Genomic DNA, 27,629 nt, shown 5'->3' with positions numbered 1-27,629 from the left:
ATTCCATAATATCGGAACCTGAATTTCCATACTCTAGTTAAAAGGAGCCCATTATATGTAGTTAAATTAATGCCATCACAATTTAATGAAACATAACAAATAAATAATCTCTAGAAGTCATGGAAAATTGGAGCATTAAATAGGCCGTTTAGTAAGTTGTCGTGCCGAAACCCGAGTACGCCTCTTAACAGTAATATAAATATGGGTTTCAGGTGTGGTACAACTGTAAGCTGGTCCGTAAAGAACCACGTAGATTTTAGAACCACAGCAAGGTCGCAAGGAATAATAATATCCACTGAGTTCGCCGGGTAAGGCACGTAAGATATTACCTAGTTAATTCAAGTAAGATATTACTTAGTTAATTCAAGTAAGATATTACTTAGTTAATTCAAGTTTGAACGATTCAGGACTAAGGTATCCGAATATTTTTCAAGACGAGCTGATGGAATACCAAATACAATCAACTGAAAATCTCAATTTAAGGTCATTTGACAGTTTACGGAGCGAATTTATGTTCTATCTCAAAGACGTATTGAATAATTAAGACAATTTAAATATGATTTTACACAAATCTATATTGTTCTACAGCTCACAAAAACCAAGCAACACACAAATAAAATCATGAATAAATTGCACATTAAAATTACCAGCTATAGTTTGTGAATATAACGTTAATTTTTATTCCATAGAAAATTTGAAATTTAAGACAATTTACAAGTTGTTGAAACAAATATTCGTCACACAATTGTTAGGTACTGCTCACTACAATTATTCAGTATGAACCTCTTTAGGCGAGCTAAAAATGAATATTAATAATTATGAACAAATTCATTATGATTACTACTAAAGAAAGAATCGGTTTGAAGACCGCATTAAATTGAAAACTGAACAATAAATAAGGTTAAGCACAATTCCAGGATTCCGAGCGCTGTCTGAACCAGTATAAATTAAAACATTAGATTACATTCTCAACTTTTAGAAAAACTGAAACATCCCGCTGTCGTCTAAAATCATGCAATTGTGAATGTTAGGTTTAGATTTCCTTGTCTTTGTCTGCGTCTTCGTTCAAAGCGTCATCAAGTTGCTGTGAGGCGGTTTCTGTGGCGACCTGAGCTCCTGCAGCCAGCATCACTCCAGCGGAGGAATCAGCGAACTCAGAGGCTGAAAACATATCGTTTAGATGAACTATTATTCAGTTTAAAAGTTTAGACGATTCAGAAGGTGCCGGAGTTATCTATCAAAGCAAGCTGGTGAAATAAATTAATCGATTAGTAAAACTCTTAATTTTACGTTATTTGAGTGAGTTAATAATAAATCAGCAATTAATTACACATTTAAACGATCAGCTGTTAGCTGTAATTTGTTTAAATAAAGCGATAATTTGTATTCCATACTGAATCCGAAATTTAAGGAAGTGTACAAGTTTACGACACATCATTGTCACAAAAACAGTACATTTGTCTTATTGATGACGTGAACCTGTTTTAATGAGCTAAAAATGAAACTCAGCGACTGAAAAATATCTAGTTTAGATAAAAGACAGTAAACGATGCTCCGGGATGTTATTCAATATTTCACAGATATTTGCTAAAACTACGTGTTAACTCCGGATTGGATATATCAACTGACGATTTAGGCGACGCTGGCGTTTCTTGGACCTTTGTTGTAATTTGAAGCATGGCGAACAATATGAATTATCGATTATGTCGATTTCCGATCGACTTGATTCTTCATGACGTTGATTCGTCGTACGAATTGAGATAAGAACGCGCCAAACGTACTTTTTCTGAACTAATAATTCTTGATTGTGACACACAAATTTGGTTTGGCGGTCGCGCGCGTCGTCACTTACAGGAACTGTCACTTCTAGTGCCACAATTTAGTATAGTGGTGTGCGACCGCCGACCAGGGCATTTTATAATCTATCAGATAAAATTGTTAATTCCATCCCCGAAAAACAGGGCCTGTCCGATAATTAAAAACTTTAAATTTCTTTACCTTCACGTTTAGCATCATCAACGTATTTGTTGACTTTTCCAGTGACCTTTTCCAATCTAGCATCAATCTTCTCTTCATTCTTGAGCAAGAAAGGTCTCAGGATTTTCTTGTAGACGACAGTGGCTCCGTTGTTGGGGATAGGCCACATGCACCACAGCAGGAACAGGCACTGAAATCATGGCAACTGTTAAAGCGGGAGCAATGTTATACTTCATATATTCCACGTATCACAAGAAACATTCCCCGTATAGAAAGGAAACGTACTACCATGCCATGGACACACGTACATGAATATATTATAGCACATATAATCGATAAGAATTGAATTTCCAGCGGCTACAACCTACCTACACGTAATGACGGTAACTTGAACTATTTATAGGCCGGTAATTTAATTTCTTCAACACAGTGGACGGTAGATCTGTATAATATCATATTTCTTGTAGACTAAATAACACGTACTGGGCTGTAAATTCTCACGAACATTCGAGAAATTATCGTTCAGAATTACAGTGCACCAGTACTAGCTATCGGAAGGGTCACGAATCAAGATTAACTAGTTAAGATGATTGCCTCAAAATTTAAATGGCACGAGCAACAATTGTAACTCGATTTCCTTCCTAAATACTCAAGTTCACAGTAATTATAACCAGATAATAGACCATTACAGCTGGGCAGCTAACTGCACAGCTAGTGTAAACTTTTAATTCACCACAATTTCCGTTCCAGTTATAACTTTATAGATATCATGCTTTGATATCTGTACTCTGAATGTTAAGAAAGGAAATAGCGTGGAAAGGAGAATTTATTAGAAATGAAAAGAATGTCTCATAAATTAGCAGTAATTAGCACCTTCAAGGTATTCTCTGTAATGACTTGACATTCTTGATCTACTGACAGAACATTCCAATATTTTAATATAAGTGAAGTATAATATACAAGCTTAGCAAGGTAAAGTTGTGTGGTAGTAATTTGTGTGCTTTCTGGAATTACAAGTATGTTAATTACACCACACATCTAACAACTACTAATTAAACGCTTCTTTTCAGTTATTTTGCAATTAGCAGAATTTCAGCAAACCCTATTTTCAGCACTTTTCAGCACGAGCACATAATATGTTTATCATCAGCACAAATAAACTACTTTCACTGCGAACTGCTTAAAACCGCGAAGTGCAGGAAATACACAGGTAAAGATAACAAAATGTCTCAATACACGGTTATATATTGAGTACAGAGGAGTTCACTGGTTGAGTTGTACAGTGTGTTCACTGCGTGTTATACAGTGTGAACTGTGATCACTGGTTATTTACACTGCCACACTGTAAAACAACAGAGTTTTACAGTTTTACAGTTCTCACTGTTCGTAGAAGTTATCTCACTACAGCAACATCAGTTCCCTGGATGAAATAAATAAATAAATAAAGTCAATTTTTACAGCACAGCAATATATATCTAAATATCAGATCCTCTGTAATCATAATGTATAAAAAAAGGAGTTTTTCTCTGTGCTGAAGGATGAATCAAGGCAGATCATGGTTCTGTTAGCAGGCCACCCTAGTTATGGACAATACATATATATAAAATAACTAAATTATAATTTTAAAATTGTGTCAAGATTGAACTAAAACATAACTCAGGGTAAAATAGACGTATTCCCTTCGAATCCAGAGTACTGAATCTGAACAGTGTAAACTGTGTAACATAACACTATGTTTTCAATGAGGGATGTAACTACAATAAGAGGGATGTAGTGGATAACATACTGTACTGAAACTAAACACATACACGTATATATACTACCAGTGTTATATATCTAAATACGGGAGCTGAACTGTCAGTCTGAGCTGTGTCAGTACTTCTCTAAATACTGGAGGTGAACAGTGCACACACTGTAATATTGGAGGTGAACAGTTTACACACTGTAATATTGGAGGTGAACAGTGTACACACTGTAATATTGGAGGTGAACAGTGCACACACTGTAATATTGGAGGTGAACAGTTTACACACTGTAATATTGGAGGTGAACAGTGCACACACTGTAATATTGGAGGTGAACAGTGCACACACTGTAATATTGGAGGTGAACAGTGCACACACTGTAATATTGGAGGTGAACAGTGCACACACTGTAATATTGGAGGTGAACAGTGTACACACTGTAATACTGGAGGTGAACAGTGTACACACTGTAATATTGGAGGTGAACAGTGTACACACTGTAATATTGGAGGTGAACAGTGCACACACTGTAATATTGGAGGTGAACAGTGCACACACTGTAATATTGGAGGTGAACAGTGTACACACTGTAATATTGGAGGTGAACAGTGCACACACTGTAATATTGGAGGTGAACAGTGCACACACTGTAATATTGGAGGTGAACAGTTTACACACTGTAATATTGGAGGTGAACAGTGTACACACTGTAATATTGGAGGTGAACAGTGCACACACTGTAATATTGGAGGTGAACAGTGTACACACTGTAATATTGGAGGTGAACAGTGTACACACTGTAATATTGGAGGTGAACAGTGTACACACTGTAATATTGGAGGTGAACAGTGCACACACTGTAATATTGGAGGTGAACAGTGCACACACTGTAATATTGGAGGTGAACAGTGTACACACTGTAATATTGGAGGTGAACAGTGTACACACTGTAATACTGGAGGTGTATTGGTTCTGGCACGTTACAGTAATTATCGGGTTGTTCTGTTGAGAAATACTGGAAGCTGATTGGTTAATAAGAGTGGATACTGCTATAATAACTATATCAGTACCGACCTTCTAATTAAACACTAAAACCTGCCGACAGGAATACAGTTCCGTAATTCTAGTTGAATAACGTGAAATGTAGATCACACAGTAATTTAGTGTAACCAACCCACTGTACAACTATTGAATGTTACTCAGGACTCATAACCATGTGTTGGAGTAATGCCAATATGTTGTTTAGTCAATACTAGGTGCGGTGAGGTGATGTTATATTTAGAAACCCTAGCAACAAGTAAGAAGACCTTGTAGCAGTTCAACACTCAGAATACTGACAGTTGACAAGGACTCTCAGCGAGCTGCAGCCAGGCCATTAATTACCAGTTATTGCCAGTAGAGTTGCAGGCCAGTAATTACGGACTGGTAGACCAATAAATTACAATCTCCAATATTTCCGAGAATAAAGGCTGCAGCGTGTGGGTGTGTTCAGAGAAATGTCATCACAGTTGTTGGAATAGCGCGACGTCAGTGCGTATGATAGTAGACCAGGTAGACCTATACATCACATAACTCTAATATGAGAGGTCAACGACAAAAAGAAAGAACGAGAAAGAGAAAGTGTATTATTATAATGAAATGCAATAATCAATGTTGAGACCTGGTACCAGCTCTGACAATGACAATACTGACAATACCATGTACCATGTATCATGTATCATGGACAGAGGCCCGGGGAGCTGGCACGTGTTAATACCTGTTTACTATGGGACTATGGTACCTGACTTATCACATTTCTGACACTTAAAACTGGTATGTGATAACATGATGGATCAATATTATTTTGTGCTAGTTAGATAATTTTTGTTTTCACCAAAAAGACAAACTTCTCGTTTCTCTTCTAACTACCTAATATAAATAAGTCAGCCGTTATTGCTATACCAGCTCCTAATAAAGATGTTGTTTGAAAGAGCACGTAAACACTCCTAGTTTTGAAAACAAAAGGTCCTAGCCCAGTATAGAGTATTAGATTGCATGATTATTTGATAACACGAGTTCTACTGGACCTGCTTACAATTTAACATGATTAACTCCTCAATTCAGGATCAGCTGCCTAGATTACGGAGGTGTTTTACAAATCTTCATGTTGTCTTGTTTCTTAGTGTATCTTTCAGCGCACTTGTTAGGTGAGTGATTTAATGTTGTTTTAATTAAGAACTTTTTTCAAGCAACAAATAGCTTCTAACCATGTTATTCCTCATAACTTCATAATTTAAGAAGTTCTCAAAATGAAAGAGGTCCTCATGTCCTCATGACTTGACATATTATTTAGTTTAAAAGAGGAATGTTCACTAAACACTCTAACACCTATTTCCCACAGAAACCTGCTACACTCTGCTGATAATATCCACAGTAAGTGCAATAGGAGCGTTACTACGAGTAATAATACCGGTCCTGCTGACACGCCACAAGTTAGCGCACCTCCCCGGCCCCCCAGCACACAATCTCATATCCGGACACGGTGACTACATCAGGGCGGTCACTGCGCGAGGCAGCAACACCAAATATGGGCATCACGTGAGAGGGAGCAACATCATGGTGTTTGATGTGTGGTTAGATTGGGTGGAAACATACGGTCCCCTCTTCAAGTACCGACACTACCACAAACACATCATACCTCTGGTGTGTGGTGCGGGGGATGTGGCGCGAGTGTTACTAGATGTGGGTAACACGAGGTGTGTTTATAAAGATTCTCTGAAGTTCTATCAGGGGTTAAGGATGTTGGGGGATAATGGTATGTTGCTGTCACCGCATAATGAGGCGTGGAGGATTAAGAAGTCAATTCTCAGACAGTTTATGAACCCTGGTAATATTGGGTCTAATGAGCGAATGATGCTTAAAATAATCGACAGATCGCTGTTAAATGCCTCTACTCAGGAGACCTCCACGACTTACTCACCCGAGAATAAAGAGTGTGATGAGTTCGTTGTAGATGATATCTTGGAGCTGGTACAAGGCATGAGCTCCGATATCATGGGACAATGTCTGTTCAACAAGGATTTTGGTTGTTCTACAACAGTGGAAACTGAATGCTCAGACATCGCTAAGATAACAGCTCAAATTGCAAAGGAATGTTTCTCTGTTATCGCGGATCCCACAAGAAAACTGTGGTTCAGAAAGGTAGCTGTGAAGAGACAGACCTGTCAGAACATCTTGAAACTCAGAAAGATAGCAAGGGACATCATAGAAAATGGGTCACCGCTAACGGATAAATTCTCAAATTCTTTCCATGATATTGAAGACATCATCGACGACATCAACTCAATACTCTTTGCCGGACAAGACACTACCTCTAACGCGCTGACCTACGCGCTAGCAAACATAGCATACCACCGAGAAGTCAGCTATTGGCTGAAAGAGGAGATATCAGCCCTGACCAGCTCCTCAACTTGGAGCGAAATAAACCAACTTCCCCGACTAGAGGCTGTTGTCAAGGAGACACTAAGGTTGTATCCAAGTGCTCCAGTCACACTCAGAAACCTCCACAAAGATTACATGATATGTGGTTACACTGTTCCACGTGGTTCCACTATCTGGCTCTCTCCCTACACGGCTGGTAGGAACCCTGTAGTGTGGGACCAACCTGCTAGCTTCCTACCTCAGCGCTTTCTTAACCTCAAGTGCTTGCAGAGGGGGGATTACTTTCCGTTTATGGTGGGTCCTCATCATTGCAGCGGCAAACATTTTGCTCTGGTGAGTCTCTCTATGTTCACTATTTGTGAATGGTTATATCGTATACACATTTTCTTAAAATAGCAGCAATTAATATGCGGTTTCGTACAAATATAAATATTATATTTTGTGTTAATATGAGTTCAACTATTAGTAACACATTATACGCGCACAACTTTACTTTCAGATGGAAATGAAGTTGGTAATATTTCACGTTATGAAGAGATACACGTTGACACATATTGGCGACTCAATACCGAGTCCTAAAATGGCAATTACTTTGCATCCCAGCAGAAAGATACGGATACGATTCAAAAGACTACCAAACTCATCTCATAAGCAGTGTTGAAATACATTATCAAGTTAACGGAATTAACGAGACTTATCGAGTTGTTTTTTTTCGAGAAATTCATTTCAGTTTTTATAAAAAGCACTAACAGAAAATCTAAATCTCCCTTAAAAGAATATTAATCATTAGGACATGAACAGAAGTGTACGCCTGGTTATCATTGTACATGGTAACATCGCCCCATCATTCCTTCAAAATGTATTGTGTAATTGTATTGGTATTGTATTGTGTACTATTTCCCAACTTCATTTTCTGGTCCACTATAAACTTAGAACCACGTACTTTCCAGCATAGAAAATAGTCCCTTTATTCAAACATAGGAAAAGTGTGCAGCTCACACAACGTGTGACTCACTGTTAACAGTTATATAATGCTTATGTTGTGTTTTAGAAGTTAAAATAAAGCTTTAATATTACACAAAATGATTGTATTTAGTATTACATTACATGTCTCAGTGAAGTAACCATGGTTACTTACATTTCATGTCTCAGTGAAGTAACCATGGTTACTTACATTTGTCTCAGTGAAGTAACCATGGTTACTTACATTATATGTCACAGTGAAGTAACCATGGTTACTTACATTACATGTCACAGTGAAGTAACCATGGTTGCACGGTGAATTGTCGCACAATATCACAATACAATTCCACGCTAATAATAATTATACCGTTTCCAAAGCGACCCACTACACACAAAACATTACTGTATGTGTTACTACTACACTAGTACAGTATGTGTTATTACTACACTGCTGTGCGTGTGGTTACGAGATGTGTCTGGTATAGAATCTTATAAGGCTGATTTTTAAAACTCGAGGTGTATTTTTAAAACTCGAGGTGTATTTTTAAAACTCGAGATGTATTTTAAAACTGGAGGTGTACAGTGGTCCGGGACCTAGACATATGAGGTGTAGGGTATCGTTTTGGAACCACCACAACCCGAAATACCAACATTCCCGCTCTCCTGGCACCAAAACAGAACCCCTATTCCTATGGGAGTTGTCGCCATGTCACATTCATTTAAAATTCGTGTCCATCTACGTATAACTACGACAAGTTGGTGAACTGAGTCAATTTAACCGGTCATAATTTGGGCGCTTGTAAATGGGAGGGAAGTCCAGTGGATTTGACATGTTGGACTTTTTAATAAAAATCATACCTTATTTGGGATGATTAGTCTCCTGATGAGTTACAACCAGTTCATGCTTCATGCCTGATACCGTTACTGTTACACTGATTATTAAATTGGCATTGCTACAATATTGCATGATCTTCTTATTTCCTCAACCTATTGGCTATGCTAACTTTGGTTGTATGGGTATTTGGGTGCACAACACTACTAACCATCCTTGTGCAAGCTGCTTCTATAATATCATTCAGTGATGAGAAATTACAAGCTTAAGATGAACATCATCATATAGTGATGCAGTATCCAGATTGTAATTACACAATTACACAGTCTATTAGCTGGATCAGACTCGCTACATGAGTAATGACTGCCTAATTATCAGATGTAAACGTCTGTACTAATCGCATCATGAAGTCTGCTGGTTACCATCTGCTCGTACATGTGGAGTAAAATTCTCTTTCTAGTTTCTACACACAACTGTTCAACTGTATGTTATATACAACATCCAATGCCTCAAGACTCAATATATAATATATTATATGTTCGACGTTCTTGTAATTGTATACCTCAATTTTCTTCTGTAAAGGATGTTGTACTGTACGCTTCGTATTCAGTTAACTGGTAACTGGTAACTGGCTATTACGACTGGTATGCGTTGTAAAAGTAGTGTAGTAGGTGGATTGAATCTTAAACAATGTGCTTACTACTTATTTATCGTTATACATATTATCATGGTTTTAACATTACATGATAAGCCTCCGTCCTTTTGAAATTAAATACACTGGGAAACGCTCCATTAATTTACAAAGTCTGAGAAGGACTGAATCCAGGATTAAAGCCACTCCTTAGTAGGCTACAACTGCTGAATACAGGACACTAAGATCTGCAGAGCATGGATGCAGGCTATTTAATTACATCTAATTAATATTTAATTACATCTAATTAATATTTAATTACATCTAATTGATAATTAAGCTGTCTTTATATAGAATAATGCAGACTGCAGGCGAACAAGCATCAACACTAATATTACGTGTAATTAGTGTTCTGCATAACAACAGCGACTAACTAATGTGTTTACCTTACAGTACTAAACAGTACTAAAGTCACATACTTATATATTCTGTATTTTTGGCGAATCCATTTTAGATGCAGCTAAAATGTTAAAACATCCTAATATGACGGAACAATATCCCCGATTTGAACCCATATTTAGAGAGACAGGTGTGAGACACGGTGTGAGACACGTGGAGACACGTGTGAGGCACGTGTAACCCTACAAACTGACGAGCTTTCAGATGAAGACTAACCTTGAGGAGTTGGAACATGGGGATCCAGAAGAAGATGATGTCTGCGAAGTATTCCAGGATGTTAAAAGTGCTGTACACAATCCAGTAGGTTAGCCATTGAGTATCATCATCTCCTTGGGGGGACTCTACAGCTTTGAACCTGGACAAATAAGGGGTTAGTTTCTGAGTGGGGAGGGGTTTTGTTAAAGTTGTGTAGGAGTGACACAGTAGTCCTACAGTAGGACTGCTGTTCCTCAAGTCTCCTCTGATCTGGAAGTATAATTAGAAACAATAGCGGTTTCCGATCTTAAGTTAATGTTCACTCATTGTCCACACATTGGTAATGGTCCATAGACCTCAAACGAAGCTAAATTAAAGGGAGGAGGCTCTGCTCAACTTAGGTGAACAATAAGTAAGATGATTTAAACAACTTACGACTTGTAAGCGGGGTAGACGAAGCATATAACACTGCAAACAAGACTCGAGCCAATACCGACAGCCAGCCAGACGATTGTCAGGACTAGGGCACCTGAAATAATTAGAAAATATTAGAAAATAATTAGAACATCAGTTAGGTTTAATTATAGATCTGGATAGTAGATAAAGGTGTGACTAAACCCAGAATAACTGGTACGTGTCATATGGTTCACCTGCCACTAGTTTCCAGATGTCAAGAATTGCTGTAGCTGTATATAATAAGAGTATGGGGATGTCATACAAAAACTATTTTTAAACATTTGTATCCATTTCACAATAGAATAGTGGGCGTTGGCCGAAACAACACTCATCGGGGCCATGCCCGACACATCACCACACTTTACTGACGGAATAATACCAATTATACCTTGTATCTTCAATAATCGGGTAAAAACTTGCTTTAAGCTGACTTAAGTTGATTTGAATTGCACAGAAGTATTATTAAAGAGATGATGCCAATACAAGTACTCTGGTAGCAGATTTGAGGCTCGTTTCTTAATACTAAAACATTTCAAGTGTTGATTTAACTACTTTATTATTCATTATATCTCTGGGAAGAAATTTAATAAAATAAAACTTTTAATTTTTGTATTCGATTCATTTGTCTTAACATTTAAGATTATGGGTTTGAGGTTAAACCTACACTTGAAATAACGTGACCTATTGATGACGTGTCAATCATGCAAGTTAAATAACTAAAGAAAATAAGCTAAATAAATTTTCATTATTAATACATAAAATTGGAATATATACCTAATAATATAATAATAAATAAAACAACTTATCTAAGAAAGCTTACTTATAAATAACAGCTTCGCACGATTGTTATCAGTCAAATTGGACAATTTACCGGTGAAACTGTTAAATTGGTCCATGATATTCTAACCCACAATTTCAAAGCAACAAGTATAATAATATAATACACACCAGAACTAGATTGGTCGCACAGAAGATGGGAAGTACCTACTATATAAAGAATGATACAGTTAACTGTGCTCACAAAGGGGACTAAGCTTCAAGAGGTTACAGTCTAGGGTTCAAGACTATTGTTCTTGGAGTGTAAAGTTAACTGTTGGTATCTTAGGAATTTTGTTAAAATTGTGTAAGACTGCTGTCTCTCCATCACTCAAGTCTCATCTGCAATTACTCAACAAGGGCGGGAAGAAACAATAGCAGTGGCCATTATCTTTTACGGGGTCGAGATTAGAAGACTAAGTGGATACAGTGGAGGTTATTGAATTCTGCATGCTTGATAACGTTATAGTTTGCGAATGACTAACTTACCGAGTTGGTTACAAAGTTTAAATGTTAATAAAACTGAAGATCATGAATAAATATAAACTTGCTGGGTGGTCAATCATTTTGGTCAATTACTTGACGAGGTCCTGCCTCGCTCTGAGAAATGCGAACTTAACTATGAGAAAGTTCCATAAATAAGCTGAAGACGATTAACACATATTCTTTTTTAAAGCTTGGGTCACAACAAACTACTACTACTACTACAACTACAACAAACTATTATTCGCATGTTTTAACAACCACCCTCAACTGTAAACAAAGAACTTATTTCTGACAAAGCCACAATTATATAAAGATTTAAACTAATAACAATAAGTTAACTTATAAAAGCAAACTTACTTATAATAATACTTATATATAACTTACTTATAAGCCCCAGCTTCTGTTTATCTTTATCAGTCAAATTCATCAATCGCTCTTTTATAGCGTCCATATTTTAAGCCACCGACAATTTCAAAGCAACAAGTATAATACAAAACACACAAGAACTAGACACGTCCACAAGAACAAGACACGTCACACAGAAAGCTAAAAGCAAGACAACAGGGAAAGTACTACCTACTATAACAGCGAGCAGAGATTTGATTATATTATAGCGGTGAACAATTAGATCTAGATCACAGAGTCCACTACAGTCCAACATCACACAGTCCAACATCACACAGGAGTGTCGCTCCAATTCAGCATTGGAATGTGGTCAAGTGTAAACATGTTAGCACACTTTAGCTTGGGCCACTGTTCATGTTATGAACAATAAACGTAAGGGTGTTTCTTTAAATTCAAATTTGTGAGCAGCCACCATGTCATTTTCACGAAACTTATATTGAGGAAAATAAACGAATACAAAAATGTAATATATATTATAATATATATTATAATATGAGTAAGGGAGTAGTTAATAGAGTGGTCTACGAAAAACAGGAGCCGTAAATATTAAACTGAACAGCAACGTGACAGTGACTTTAAAGTCTTCAGTCTCTTTGGTGAGCAATTTAACAAATTGAAATTTGCTGCCTACAGTATTTTCCAGTCATAAACTCTTGTTACTAGTGATGTTTGAAACTCCCATTCTTATTAGAAATCTGAGTAAGGGTTGACTTTAATAGCCTAATAAAGACACTGGCAACATCTTCAGGAGGATAGACACTCTGATCAGTCTGAAGGCACTGGAAGCTTATAACTCATTAAAACACTGCACTATCTTATTACTATCTCATCAACAATTGCAGTTCGAAGTGATGCTCAAATCCAGTTGATAATACGAGTTATAATAAGAGACAACCCGGACAACGATCGCCAAGTCTGTCGTACGTTTTAAAGGGATTCGAAAGTGAAGAAATTTAATTTTTTAACGATACCGATTAAAATAACAATCAGTTAGATCCGGTAATCGGAAAATTAATCCCAAAAGAACTGACACAAAATGAGATAATGTAATTGAACTAAAGCTGAATGATTTAACAATCTGAATAACTTACCGAGGACCACGTTTCGTTTGGGTAAGCCGGTCTTAGCCTCAGCAATGTTGAGATAGTCTGTGAATATGTTCTTATCTGCTAGAGCAGCATCGAGCTTCTCGATGTAGGGTGCGAGGGCAGCACTCATCTCTATTCTAGACAAATTGGTTTATTTATTATACAAAATATAATAGAATCTATTCAAACAATTACAACATACAAAAAGATTAAAACCATGCAATAATTTAAACATACATTATGTTAATTATGATAGTCAGATGACTTTAATTCATCATGTACAGAAATGAGATCAGCGACAAGTAGGATTGTAATATCCGGATTGGAGTATTATTTATGAGTCGCATTGTTGTAATGTATTCTGTGTAAAATTATCTTTATCCCGGTTGTTGCGACAAGTAAAAATGCTCTTATTAGGGAAAGGAGATTACTTGACGTTTCAATGTAACTACATCGTATTCATGATCTCAAATTATTTGTTATATAGTAGTGTTGAAAGTATTAAAACTCATTAAAACTTAATACTTTCAAACTCATTAAAACTTAATACTTTCAACACTACTATATAACAAATAATTTGAGATCATGAATACGATGTAGTTACATTGAAACGTCGAGTAATCTCCTTTCCCTAATAAGAGCATTTTTACTTGTCGCAACAACCGGGATAAAGATAATTTTACACAGAATACACAAGTAGGATTGTAACTCAAACAAGAAATTAATAAAATAGATAAATAAAGTCAAATTTTATAATTATAGAGCACTTTATCCCGGTAAATATTTGATTCTTATATAATAAATTATATAAGAAAAGCGCAGGATTGAAATCTGAGACTTTTCTGTGACGTATTCTTGATTATAACAGCCTGAAGATAACACGAAAGTTCAATAAAAGTCAAACGAACGAATAATAATGATTCCCCCTTCTAATCAGACAATTGAAATGAAATACAGTTAACACTATATTACTAATTTGTTCTGTGTGTAGTTGTACGGGAAAATAGGTGAGAGGATGAGAGTAATAAGATTTTTTATGAGATCTGTGATATAATGTACTGTTTTAGGATTACATGATATAGCCCTGGGGCAGTCAGGCTAAACATTACTAAAGAAAATATGGAGCAGATGCAACATTCAGGAGGAAAGAGAGCAACGGAAGAACAATCAAACAGAAGCTCACACGCCTGAACAATGACTGATGAAGCTTGTAGAGAGTTGCAGTTAGCAAGATTGCTGTATCAAAAGGAATGGAGAATGAAGCAAAAACTGAAGTGTTTGCTGAATTGCAGCCTTTTAATGTAGTGCTGATGAAAGATGCCTCAAATGACGAAAGCAAACATGAGAATTCCAGATTACTGCTTAAGCCTGTTAAAATCAATGGACTCATCATTTTGGAGTAAAATTTTATGTGATAGCAGTCTATGTAATAAGCGCCATTTTTGTCAACATTTTTGTCTCCAGTTTTGATGAATTTGGTACCAAAAGTTAGCTTTAAGTGTGAACAATACACTGTGCAGCACAATCAGGTCAAGTTGTACATGTGCCCTCTAGTCATTACAAGTGTGTAAAATTGATGAAAAATGGATAATTTTTCGCTTAACTTTTTGAATATCGAATGTTGTGAAATCATTTTTACATGATCGTAATCAGCTTGGTCACACTCAACTTTTGGTACAAAAATAACAATATTTGAAGGAAAATATTTTCAAAAATTTTGAAAAATTATATTTCTTTAAATCTTAAAATATTAGTACCAAAGGTTTTGTCTCACTTACCTGATTACGACCCCATAAAGATTATTTCGAAATAACTGAAACTGTGGAAGTTATAGGCCAAAAACTATAAAAACGGCAAATTTTGAGCAAAAAAGCACATGTGGCAACCAAGCGCTGTGAAGCATTGTCAGCTAACAGTGCTGTACGATGGAATTATTCTATTCACATTTTAAAACAATCTTTGGTACCAAATTTATCAAAATGCAATTGTGAGGGCTCTGATAAGAGCAAACATGAACTATAAAATATATGATATTGATGTGAACATTATTCTATGCAGACTCTCTTGCCAAAAAACGTTCCGACAACTTGGACCCCGCCCAAATACTACTTCTAATACCAACACTCAACAGTACTATGGAAAGGAGCACTGTACTGCGAAGAATAAGTCATCGGAAAATGAGGGAAAGATGAAGAACATTTAAAACGAGTGTGGAGAGACAAGTTCGCCCGTTCAATCCCAAAACTTAGCAATAGAAAAGCGACAGATGAAATTTTGATCACAGGTAACAAAGTGGCAGTCGAAGAAGTTATCTTTGAAGCCATCGATTCAATGTTAGTGAAAAAGGCTGCTAAGCTGACATCAGGATCAGGTGGACCAACACTAGTAGATTCAGAGTGCTGGCAGCACATCCTGTGTTGTAGTGCATTTAGTAAATCCCAAGAGCTTGTCGCTGAAGCAATTGCCAGATTAGCCAGGCGTGTATGTACTGAAGATGTAGATTTCAAATCAATAGCAGTGCTCACAGCTGGTAGGCTTGTCCCCTTAGATAAATGTCCAGGCCTAAGACCAATTGGTATTGGTGAGATCCTGAGACGGATTATTTGGGAAGTGTGTGATGATGGTATTAAAAAAAGATGTTCAGAAGAATGCTGGACCACTTCAAACATGTGCAGGCCATGAAGGGGGGATCGAGGCAGCAATACATGCTATGGCAGAGGTGCACGATGATGAGGACACGGAAGCCATTTTGTTAGTGGATGCTTCCAACGCATTCAACGCTCTCAATAGGACTGCTGCTACCAACAACATGCAGTATGTTTGCCCACCACTTGCTAAATATTTTGAGAACACCTACAGATAACCAACAGACCTTTATGTGGCAAACAGCAAGGGAGTGATCATCAAGAGCTGCGAAGGTTTCACTCAAGGAGACAATATTGCCACTGGTGGATATGCTCTTAGCACCAAGCCACTTATCGACCGCCTGAGAAACATCATCAAACAGGTGTGGTTTGCTGATGATTGGAGGCAGTGTATAAGTGGTGGAAGGAGTTGCTCCAAGTTGGACCTAAGTATGGTTATTTTCCTAACCCATCTAAAAGCATTCTAGTAGTGAAGGACCCTCAGATGATCGACCAGGCCAAGGCATTGTTTGGAGAGTTCAATATGCAAATAACATCAGGCACAAGGCATCTTGGTGCAGTACTTGGCAATACAGGTGTCAAAGATCAGTACATTGCCGATGAGGTCCTAGGGTGGTGCGAAGACATCAAGATGCTAGCTGATATTGCAGAATCTGAGCCTCAAGCAGCCTATTCAGCCTAAATCTCTGGCATACAACACCGATGGAAGTTTGTTCAAAGGACTGTTCCTCATATCTCTGAAGCCATGGAGCCGCTAGAACATGAAATAAGACAAAAGCTTCTGCCAAAGATGCTGGGCAGGGAGATTTCAGACTTAGAGAGGGACGTGTTAAGTCTACCAATAAGATTGGGAGGATTGGGCATTGGTAAACCCCACGAGGAATGCCAGTCTGAGTACACAGCTTCCAAGCTACTCACCACCAAGCTTACAAAGGCAATAGTGGACCAACAGGAAGTTTACACTGCATCCAGTAACCTCACCAAGTCAGGGAAAGAAATGATAAAAAATTTGAAGAATTCCGAGCTCCAAGCCAAGTTTAACGCTATAGCTGAAAGATGTGGCACCTCCTCTAAGAGAGCACTACTAACAGCAAGAGAAAAGGTAGCGTCCAGTTGGCTTAACACATTGCCACTTCAGCAGTATGGCTACACTCTGAACAAAGAGGAGTTTCGAGACAGTGTCTGCTTACGCTACAGTTGGTGGATACCAAACACTCCCATCACCTGTGGATGTGGGAAAACAAGTGATCTTGACCACCTTCTCACCTGTAAGCTAGGGGGCTACGTGATAATGACCCCTAACAACATCAGAGACACAATGGCAAATCTACTTCGTGAGGTATGTCATGATGTAAAAGTTGAACCCCAGCTACAGAAGGTGAATGAGGGTGACTGCCTCAACCCCAAGACTATAACAGGTGACCAAGCTCGGCTTGATGTATCTGCTAGATGAGTTTGGACTCCATTTGATAAGACCTTTCTTGACATAAGGGTTTCACACCCCAATTGCTTATCAAACAGGACAAAAACTCTTCAAGAAGTATACGAAGAGAACGAGAAAGAGAAGAAGGACGAGTACTTGGAGAGTGTTGAATGTGGAGAAGGCTACCTTCACCCCGGCTGTATTCCTCACATCTGGAGGAATGTCTAAAGAGTGTAAGCAGTTCGTCAACAGAGTAGCAGACCTCATTGCAAGAAAAAGGAAGGAAAGGTACTGCGATGTAGTAAGACACGTGAGAACTAGGATAAGATTTGCAATGTTGAGAACAACTCTTATTGCTCTACGAGGGTACCGAGGAAAGAAGGTGGACACCAAACGTGAGATTCAGCTATCAGAAGTTTCATACAACCTCATCCCTGCCCCTATAATGGAGTAGATCATGTGTTTTGTTAAAATGTTTTTGAAAAAATTATTAGTAGCAATGAATTGTGCTCTGCCAATTGCAACACTTAAAATTTGATTGTGCTCTGCCAATTGCATCACTTGATTTAATTGAATGTATATATATACTGTTTGACATAGAAAAGCGACACAATTCCTTACCGAAATAGTAAATTATAAACCTAAATAAGTTCAAGCCGGCAACTATCCCTTCAACTTGTCCACACTGTCTCAGGGAAGAGGAGACAATGAATCACCGCGTTGGTCAGTGCCCAAAGGTGATCTCTCCAACGGGGAATCTACATTTATCTTAATGTGACAGATAAAGTCGTCATCTCTTCGCTCCCAAGGATCATCAGCTTTATGCTTTATAAAAACGTAGAAACGCTGCACCAAATGTGGCAAGAAGTAAAATTATAACTTTTATTTTCCACAATTACAAACTTTACCAGGGTAAGCACAGGGCTCCAATACTCTATCTTATAGTGACCTTGAACATGACCACAGCCCCTACGAAGAAGAAATAAAAATATGACAGTGCTCTCTTCTCACATGATCCATCGACACACAGAAAATGAGCATTACACTTTTATTGTTATAAATTAGTTGATTCTGTAAAATGTGCAGAAATTAAATTTCTTGTTTCATTGAAATTTCTTGTTTCGCTGATCTTTTGAAGGTGACTGCATAATAACGGGTTAAAGTTGAATCACACGATAATAAACTTGCAGCTTTCGATGACAATGTGCTCAATGTTGGTCTCAGTCTGGTATCATGCTTGTATTGGTTTAGGACCTCTTGCCTATTGTTTTTACATATATTTGGTATTAGGTACATGTGATATCTAAAATTGTATAGCAAGCATATTTAATAATTATATAATGAATGCTTAACGGCTTCTGGGTCCTTTCGCCAACTGTACTAATGAGATTATTGAGACTTGAGAGTAACGTTGTGTTCAGGTCGACTTTAACGGCGGGTAATATATACCAGTTAGATGCTAGCATATTCAAGCATATTTATAATTTAATAGTACTTTTTGATGTTAGCATCTAGCGCCAAAATTTAGTTGGAAATTATTTATTCGGATGTATATTTATTGATTGATTGTGTATGAATAAATTGGTAATAAATAATCAAAAATCTTTTCTTTAAAAAATTGTTTTTTTCTTCTCATATTAAACAATTAAATTAAAATACAAATTATGCGCGGCGCACTCACAGTTTTAAATTTATTTAAATTTTGTAGTATAACTGTGACTGTATTTATATTTAATTGTATAGATTTGATAATTTGTTTTTACACGATTACGATTTAAAAAAGAATTTGTCCAAAAATTGCTTCAGGCTATTATGGTCATAAACATATAAATAGAAATTTGGCGGAATGACAGGCCAGGCTAACTAAGTTTGAGCGCCGCGCCGCCCAATAAATCAAAGCTAAAATATAAAATATTTCAAAATAAAATGCACGCGCACACAATTAACGACGCGCACACAATTATAATGTCGGACAATTTATATTTTAACCGCGCCGCACATAATAAAATATGTATTGAGTAACAAAATTGCATGTAAGCAAGGCTATATGCTACGAATTTAAAAAATCATGTCGTCAATTGACGACAAATTTAATATTCCTATAATTAATTATAGGAATATTAAATTTGAAAGTATGATTCATTTAAAAAATAATTTAATCGTGCATATGTTTTGCTTTAACCACAACCTTTGTGTCGCGTTTGCAATGTGCAATGGTGCGCGCCCGGCCACGGCCATCCGGCGATTTTTTTGTTTTTGTAAGATCGTTTGCAAAAATATTAATGGCATTAATATGCATGGGCAATATTTGTAAAATATTTGTTCAAATCATCAAAACCATAATTAACGAGTGATATTGATCGTAAAATATTTGTTTCAAATATTTGTTTCTGATGAAGTTTTAGTAGGAATTGAAGGAGCCAGTTATGTCAGTAATAAAGAGAAACATAACAATTATCTTTGGTTCCATCCTTATGTGACAAAGAAGCGTTTTATAAATCTTTATTCCACTGGAAAGTTTTTAAAATAGGATAATGTTGTTGATAAAATTGTTTTCAAATATTGTATTTGATAAATAATTAATGTTGGCTGGGAAATATTTATTATATTGTATATATTTTTTCACATAGTGCGATGATATTTTGTAGACATGTGTGATGATGTGATGTCATAAATTTTACTTTACTTTGTACTTTACTTTCAAGACCGGTGACGAGTCCAATTCGGCGCACGTTTTGGTAATAGACAGCAAAAACAAAAAATTCCTCTCCTCAATGCTCCATAGTGAAACAAATTTTTTAGTGAAACAAATTTAAAATTTTATCCTTTATTTTACAATCATAATATAATAATATTTATAAGCCTCCGTTTTGAAAGTTTTAAATTTAATATATTCACATTTCTATTTAAAATCCAATTTAATGTATAAGTCAATAACTGGCCGCCAAAGCCGCGCATTCTTGAAAACAGGATTAAATTGTTTATGATTATACGACAAATAGAAATAAATTTAAACTATCCGTGGTTTTTTTGAATGAATTATAATCTTACCTAAATCCAAAGCCAGCTTTGTAAAATTTACTATTAGATCATAATATATCGTCAATTCTCAATATTTACAATGCAACATTTCATTAATCTACATACAAGCGTACTCCAGCCCCTGCACGCATCCGTTCTTATGCGGCGCGGCTCAAGCCGCGCACGCACGTATTATTTTATACTTTTTGCTTTCTAATAAATATCGTGTCAATGTGTACGTCTAAATGTTCATGTTTTGTGTAAACCGAATCCAATTGAGATTAGTGACAAGGATAAGGACCCAAGTGCCTGTACGGCTTTTTCGGGCCCCTGTGGACCACTACTCTTGAAATCGCTCTACAACTATTGAACATTTATAACTGTTATATAATATATAACGTCATTTGACAATTATTATCATTAATCTACAATCTAACTGTCTTGCTGAGGGGGAGGAGTAAACGCTTCACAAACTAAAATATAATACTTACAACATACAAAATTTAAAACCATCAACACGGTTATAGTTAATATCAAGGGCCAATTTGGTATACCGCTATTTCGTTGTAATATCTAGTATATCTTTACATTTTAATACAATAATGAAATACAATAGGATACATGTTTCGAGAAAGAAAGGTTGATCCGATTATTAACAAAAGTAAACAAAAGTCCATCAGGAACTCCACGGAGTCGAAAAAGGTACACGGCTGCTGTCTGGTGCTGCTAGGCATTTATTGATCAAGATGTTTTATTGTATTGGTTTTTGATGATTCTATTGTTCGTGACTAATCAAGTTCTAAGTGGGGGGTATAAAGTGCTGCTTAAGATACTTCGTCATCTCATGTCCAGTATAATGATTAAGATAGTAAACAATACAGTTTCAGTAGTTGACCCATACAGTTAAGTCCGTCATAACTCACAATTGTTTAATCGTCTGTCAATTGTCAGAGTCGTTGTGTGTTTAGTCGCTGAGTTAGCAGTAAGATAAGTTGTTACGCGCGCGCGCGTTTAATCCCGTCGACGTGAGATGTGACAATGGAAACCCTACAGAATTATTGTTTTCGCGCGTTACGTAGAATTTACTAGTGTGTAATACTGGTTAATACTGGGTGTACACTGAGTGTAAGTCGCTAAGTTTCATATACGAGCCGTTGAATATTTCCAATTTTGAGTGTATCGTGAGCATGTTTTGCAGTGCAATTGTTCGGTACTAGTGTGTTTGTGTGTATATATATATATATATCATCTGTGGAGTATGGTGTGTGGACTGTGGTAAATAATGTGTTTAGTTGGAGTGCAGTGGTTGCATGTATGAGGAAATATAAGTGGTTATTTTAGTAAATCACATTAATCAAAACTTGAGCTCATTTGTGGCAAAATTAAGCTCACACCAATCAAGTGTATCATGCTTGAATTGCAATTCTTGTAAAGCAATTTTCAATGTATTCTTAAACCCGTTTGTCGGAGTATTAAAACTTATCTTACTTGATGTTTGTCGACAGCTGTTCCACATGTAGGATGATTGGTAGATGAACTGTGAGGATGGTTGTGATGTGATGAAATAATTCTCTCGTCGTGGTGACCTGTTGAATGATGAGTACAGTGATAATGGTTCCTCTAACTTATTAATTTTGAATAGTTCTAAGAGACAAGTGTACTTATACAGGTTGTGAACAGTTAACAATTTCTGATTCTTAAACAAGGGCTTAGAGTGTTCTTTTTTGTAAAAATCCACACCTAGTTTTTGCTCACCAAATGGTCGTGTCCGGGCACAAGTTCTAAATTTTTCTAAGTAAGCTTCTTTATCCCCAAATAGAATTCTTATACACTTTTTCTGTGTTTTAAAGAGAGGTTCGAGTCGGTTGTTGCTAATACCACCCCATACAGATATTCCAAATCCCAAATGTGATTCGAATAAAGTATGATATAAATCCTTATAATACTGTTTAGGGACAATGTGTCGTATTCTGCATAACTTACCTACTTCACATTTAAGTTTTGAGTTAAGTGACCGTGTGTGAGTTTTCCAATTAAGTTGATCATCGATAATGACACCTAGAAATTTAGCTTCTCGGACTTTTTTAATGACAACATTGTTCAAAGTTAATATGTTCTCGTCATTTTCTACTTCCTCTTTGGCACGTGACGGTCTAAAGTGGATAAAACAGCATTTCTTAATGTTAATATGTAATAAGTTTAGTTTCATATACTTATAAACAGATGCTAAAACTTCATTTCCCTTTTCGTACAGTCTTCTGACACATGTTTCTTCAATAAATATGTTAGTGTCATCGGCAAATAGTATAAACGTTCCTAAAATTGATGAGTTTCGGATGTCATTTATATAGATGATAAACAGCAAGGGACCTAAACAGGACCCTTGGGGCACTCCGTAGACAACGGGCAGTTTCTCAGAGTCTTCACCTAATACTGAGACATACTGGTATCTATTCGACAGGTAACTTGCTATAAGGTTGTTTGCATTTCCACGGATCCCATAATTTTCTAACTTATGCAGTAACTTTTCATGTGAGATTGTATCAAAAGCTTTGCTAAGATCAATAAATATTCCAAGTACGTGTTGTTTTTTCTTGAGACGTGATTCTATGTGGTTAACTGAGTAATTTAAAGCATAACTAGTCGAATGATTTTTACGGAATCCGTACTGGTTTTCATACAAGGAATTCTGTGAATGAAAGAAGCTATATAATCTGTTGAATATAATTTTTTCAAATATTTTACCAAATACTGCAAGTGTCGACACAGGTCTATAATTTTCAAGGAGTTCCTGGTTATCTTTCTTGTAAATTGGACTAATCCTTCCAATCTTAAGGTCATCTGGGAATATGCCATCTTTCATACATTCATTGTACAGTACAGTAAGTAGAGGAGTCACTATTTTTGAAGACTGTTTTACAACATGAATTGGTATATCACTTGCCTTACCGTTCTTAAGTTCAGATATGATTTTGCTAACCTCGTCTGTTGTGCAGTCATGCATGTAAATGCTGGAGGTGTTTGAGAGCGGTAAATAGTCATAGAAACTAGGTAGATTGTTTATGTTCATTTGACCAAGTTCATTGTAAGCAGTATTGAGGTCAGAGGCCAATGATACGAAATACTTATTGAATTCGTTTGCTATGATCCTCCTGTTTGTTATCTTAACGTTGTCTATGGTGAACAGCGGCTTTATTTCACGCCGCCGTTTTCCTCTTATACTATTTATTAGTTCCCAGGTCTTTTTACTATTCCCGCTATTTTCTGCAAATTTACCAGAGAAGTAATCTGTTTTCACAGTTTGACGTGTTTTCTTTAGGACTTTTCTGTATTCTTTGTAGATAAGGTAGCGACTACGTTTTAGTGAGCATTCGGGGCACTGGCAAATCCCGCCCTTGTTATCAGTTTCACCGAGTTTACATTTTCTATTTCTTATCTCAACCCAATTTTCGTACAGTTTATGCTGATTATTAATTGAGCAAATGAGACCGGGAGTTATCCAAGGGTTAACCTTAACAGTTCTCTTAGAGGTTTTTGGGGTTTCTAGTTTAAACGATTTTTCGATGCAGTTTTTGTAAGTGTCATGGAATTCAGTAAAGTTATGGATTATTTTAGTCTTAAGCTCATCTTCAAGATCCACTAGGAAGCCGTTAACATTTGATTGACAGAAATCGTAATACTGTTTAATAGGAGTTTTTCCAGAGTTGACTTCAACATTCCAGTTAAATGTGTTAAAAATAGGCGAGTGGTGAGTTATTCGTTCTTTTAGGGTGCCTGAAGTAATAACATTCTCAATGTCGTTGGTAATTATGTTGTCTATGCAAGATGCTTTACAGCCTGGTTTTTCGTGAGTAGCAATAGATATTAACGGACAAAATCCTTTACTGAACAATATTTCTTCATATTTTTGTACATTTTTGTTATCTTTATCATGAAGATCGATATTAAAGTCTCCAGCTAGATAACTGAACTTCGGCATGTGATCAAGAAGGTTAGAAAGTTCAACTAGAGCTTGGGAAATACAGCCACTTGGTGGACGATACAAAACACCTACATTAACAGGTTGATCTTCGTTACTTAATGATAAGACAAGTATTTCTAAATGTTCTGTGACTTGTGATATATTTTCAATTACTGTAGCATTTAATCTATCGTCAACATAAAGGGCTACTCCAGTGCCCTTTTGTTTGTTAGGTGCTGTGTCCTGATAGTAACTATTATAACCGTCGAGCTGAAATAGATTGCTTAATTCTTTCCCAGTGTTGGTTTCAGCTAGGGCTATTACGGAGAATTTTGTTTTGTACCTACAGGTTTCAATGGCAAGGTTGTCAAAATTTGATTTATTTCCATCAATATTTTGAAAGAGAATAGATGATTGTTTCTTTACTTGGTTGCAGAGAATATTGGTAAGGTCAGATGCAGTGTATGAGTTACAATTATTTAAAGTATTCGAGATTTTGGTTGTGTATTCGTCTAGGTTGTTGTCGTCGTCGTCATTGTCAGTGAGTAGTTTAAATGGGTTATATTTAACCTTGTCTAAATGGATACAACGAGTACAGTAAAACTCATTAGATTGGCTATTTGTATTGGATTTGCGATAGCATTTATGGTGCATTATGCAGTCACAGTGGAAACATTCAACTATTGTTTGGCCGATGACTATGTTCTTAGAACAGACAAGACATACCTCCTTAATGAGGGGAGTCATGTGGTTGGTAGCCATCCACGTGACCCTGACTAGCAGCAGCAGGAACAACAGGACCAGTTTCTCTTCCAGCAGTCACATCCCTGAAGGATCTACTGTCTACCTTTGTGGACCTCCTCTTCCTTTTGTCGATACCACCGTTAATCCTGAGAAGAACAGTGTTACGAATAAATTGACCTAACTTTGCTAGTCCCCTCCAGTTGAGGTGAAGGAAGTCTGGTTTTTGGTGTTTGTTGAGGTCGCGAGAGAGAGAGCGGTCAAGTAGACCATCTCTATCACAGAACTCATCAAATCCATCCACATAACTGACACCAAAATTGGACGGGAGCAGCCTACGTCGAATCAAACTGTTAAAATATATAAGTTTTCTATTTAAGTCAGCACGTTTAGAGGGAATTGCTGGACAAACAAAAACATGTATACACGGATTGACAGATTGTATCTGTGCAATCTTTGAAGCTAATGCATTATAAATAATTTCAATGTCATGTTGGTTCTTGACCTCTTCGTTTTTGAGGTCGTTGACCCCGCACAATATTACACAGTTTCTATACCCCAACGTGACATAAGGATCTATACTATCAATGACCGGAGCGAAGATGCGTTTGCCAGGTAACCACTTGCCGAATGACTTAGCAGGATCAGTACCAAATTTCAAGCCTCCAGTGTTTGAATCCCCGATGATGCATGTGGCATTTCTGTTCAACGAATTCACGGATCTAAGTGTGATGCTGTAACGTAGCCCTTCTATATCACCTGCATCAATACGATGGTTGAACAGTGCTTGGCTACGACGTGTCATAACATACAAGGAACGTGGGTCACATTGCTGCTTGTGCTTATCAGTGCCTGTGTGAGAGTCAGAGAAAGAAACCTGACATGCAGAACCAAGCGAAACAGTGAATATTTGAGACTCTGGATGGATGGTTGGCTCATCATCAGAGTGTCTAGGTAGCTTGCTGTCTGTTCCTTCAAACCGATTTACTAAGCAGCTGTTGATCTGAGGTAGATCACCCTGGCAGAACTCATTATTGATTTTGTCAATGAGTTCCTTGAGAACCGATGGTATTGCCTGTGGCTTTTCAGATGACTTGGAACCTGGGTAATCATACCTTTCCCCATATGTTAGGCAGGAGCGGTCGTTCTCAACTTTGAAGTGACCACTGTCCTTAACAAAAAGTTCTCCTAAGTCATTTGCTGTTTTCTGATCAATGTAGTCATCTTTGAACATTTCCACAGGTTTCTGCTCATGATTGGGTAGCTGCACAGGGACTGTAGGGACTGGAGAACGAAGGTGCTGAGTAGGAGGTCCTGGATGCAATGAGGTAGGAGGAATGCAGGGGCCAGGATTATGCAATGGCTGTAATGAGTCTAAGGATTGTTTCAAATCACTTATGCCTGCAGCTGCAGTGTGCTCATTGGCACAGAGTACAGTGAGCTGTTCAGAGATGTCCTTCAGAAACTGCTCAGATGAAGCTGAGGGTGAGGAGGGTTCTGTAGATGGTCTGGATGACAGAAGTTTGAGGTCCTTCTGAAGTTCGGCAATATTAGTATTGATTGATTCTAATGATTTATCATGAAGCTTTATTTCATCATTTAGCCCATTAAGGGAGTTCTCTTTAAGAAGCAGGTGTTGAAGGTGAACGTCGAACTGGGAGAGAGTGTCAAGGTTCTTAGAGAACTGTTCGAAGTCAAATTTTTCAAGAGCTGAGCCTGCTGAGCTTGCTGATGCCACGAGTGCACTGACAGTTTCAAGATTCTTAACAGCTGTAGATGCTTCAAAATCTGAGTTGGCCTGTTGCAAAGACCTTGTGTTCCTGCAGCTGTAACAAAATTCAACTCTTTGTTTTTTCAGTGTTGATACTGGTGCCACGAAGCAGTATGGGCACAGCCATTCTACCATGGAGTTGATAGCTGACCTCGCTATACCTTTCATAGACAAGCAGTCCACATGCCACTCTTGATGACACTTAGAACAGTCAATGAGGTAAACTTTACCGTTAAAAGAGCGTTGACATGGACATTTCTTCTTGTCCCTATGTTTCCTGTTTTCCTGATCTTCATTGTCCACTGTAGAGTCGACTAAAAGGTTGCGAGACAAGCTATTAGATGTTTTAGGAGTACCTGAAGTCTTCCTAGTATTTGATGCCATTCTCAAATCGAATATAAGTAATACTGACCAAATAGATCCGACTTGGGGTCGGCTCCCGTTAAGTGTTTTGTTTTGGAGGGGATTAGGACTTCAGAGTTGATGACCCTAGTAAAGTGTAGATGACCCTAATAGAGTGTAGATGACCCTTAGCTTAGTACGCCCCTTCGGGGGAGTTGTAACATACCATTCCTGAACACTCAATAAATGTAA

The 27,629-nt window shown here is 37.2% G+C and overlaps 2 protein-coding genes across 5 annotated transcripts in view; one reads left to right on the top strand and one right to left on the bottom strand.

Annotated features, from left to right (window-relative positions):
- Positions 1 to 555: 555 nt before the first annotated feature.
- Positions 556 to 27,629, bottom strand: LOC134814922 (receptor expression-enhancing protein 5-like). Of its 3 annotated transcripts, none has more exons than XM_063823262.1 (6): positions 27,618 to 27,629; positions 13,477 to 13,612; positions 10,658 to 10,751; positions 10,244 to 10,382; positions 1,999 to 2,167; positions 556 to 1,161 (listed from the first exon to the last, which is right to left on the bottom strand). In XM_063823262.1, exons 2-6 carry the CDS (start codon positions 13,601 to 13,603, stop codon positions 1,034 to 1,036), a joined length of 657 nt encoding a protein of 218 aa, XP_063679332.1. In that variant the 5' UTR covers positions 13,604 to 13,612; positions 27,618 to 27,629; the 3' UTR covers positions 556 to 1,033. The 3 variants fall into 3 exon arrangements, with proteins under 3 accessions (XP_063679332.1, XP_063679333.1, XP_063679334.1); XM_063823263.1 differs by lacking the exon at positions 27,618 to 27,629 and adding an exon at positions 13,942 to 13,964; XM_063823264.1 differs by lacking the exons at positions 13,477 to 13,612; positions 27,618 to 27,629 and adding an exon at positions 12,365 to 12,672.
- Positions 14,032 to 27,629, top strand: part of LOC134814921 (solute carrier family 12 member 8-like) — a 36,593-nt gene continuing 22,995 nt past the window's right edge. For both annotated transcript variants that reach the window (XM_063823261.1, XM_063823260.1), the window contains exon 1: positions 14,032 to 14,055. The gene's annotated coding sequence lies outside the window, so the exon portion shown is untranslated. The remainder of the gene's footprint in view (positions 14,056 to 27,629) is intronic.

The sequence above is a fragment of the Bolinopsis microptera genome, chromosome 5 (genome assembly GCF_026151205.1).
Source record: "Bolinopsis microptera isolate Bmic1 chromosome 5, MBARI_Bmic_1.0, whole genome shotgun sequence".
Lineage (NCBI taxonomy): Eukaryota > Metazoa > Ctenophora > Tentaculata > Lobata > Bolinopsidae > Bolinopsis > Bolinopsis microptera.
This window is presented reverse-complemented; position numbering and strand designations above follow the sequence as displayed.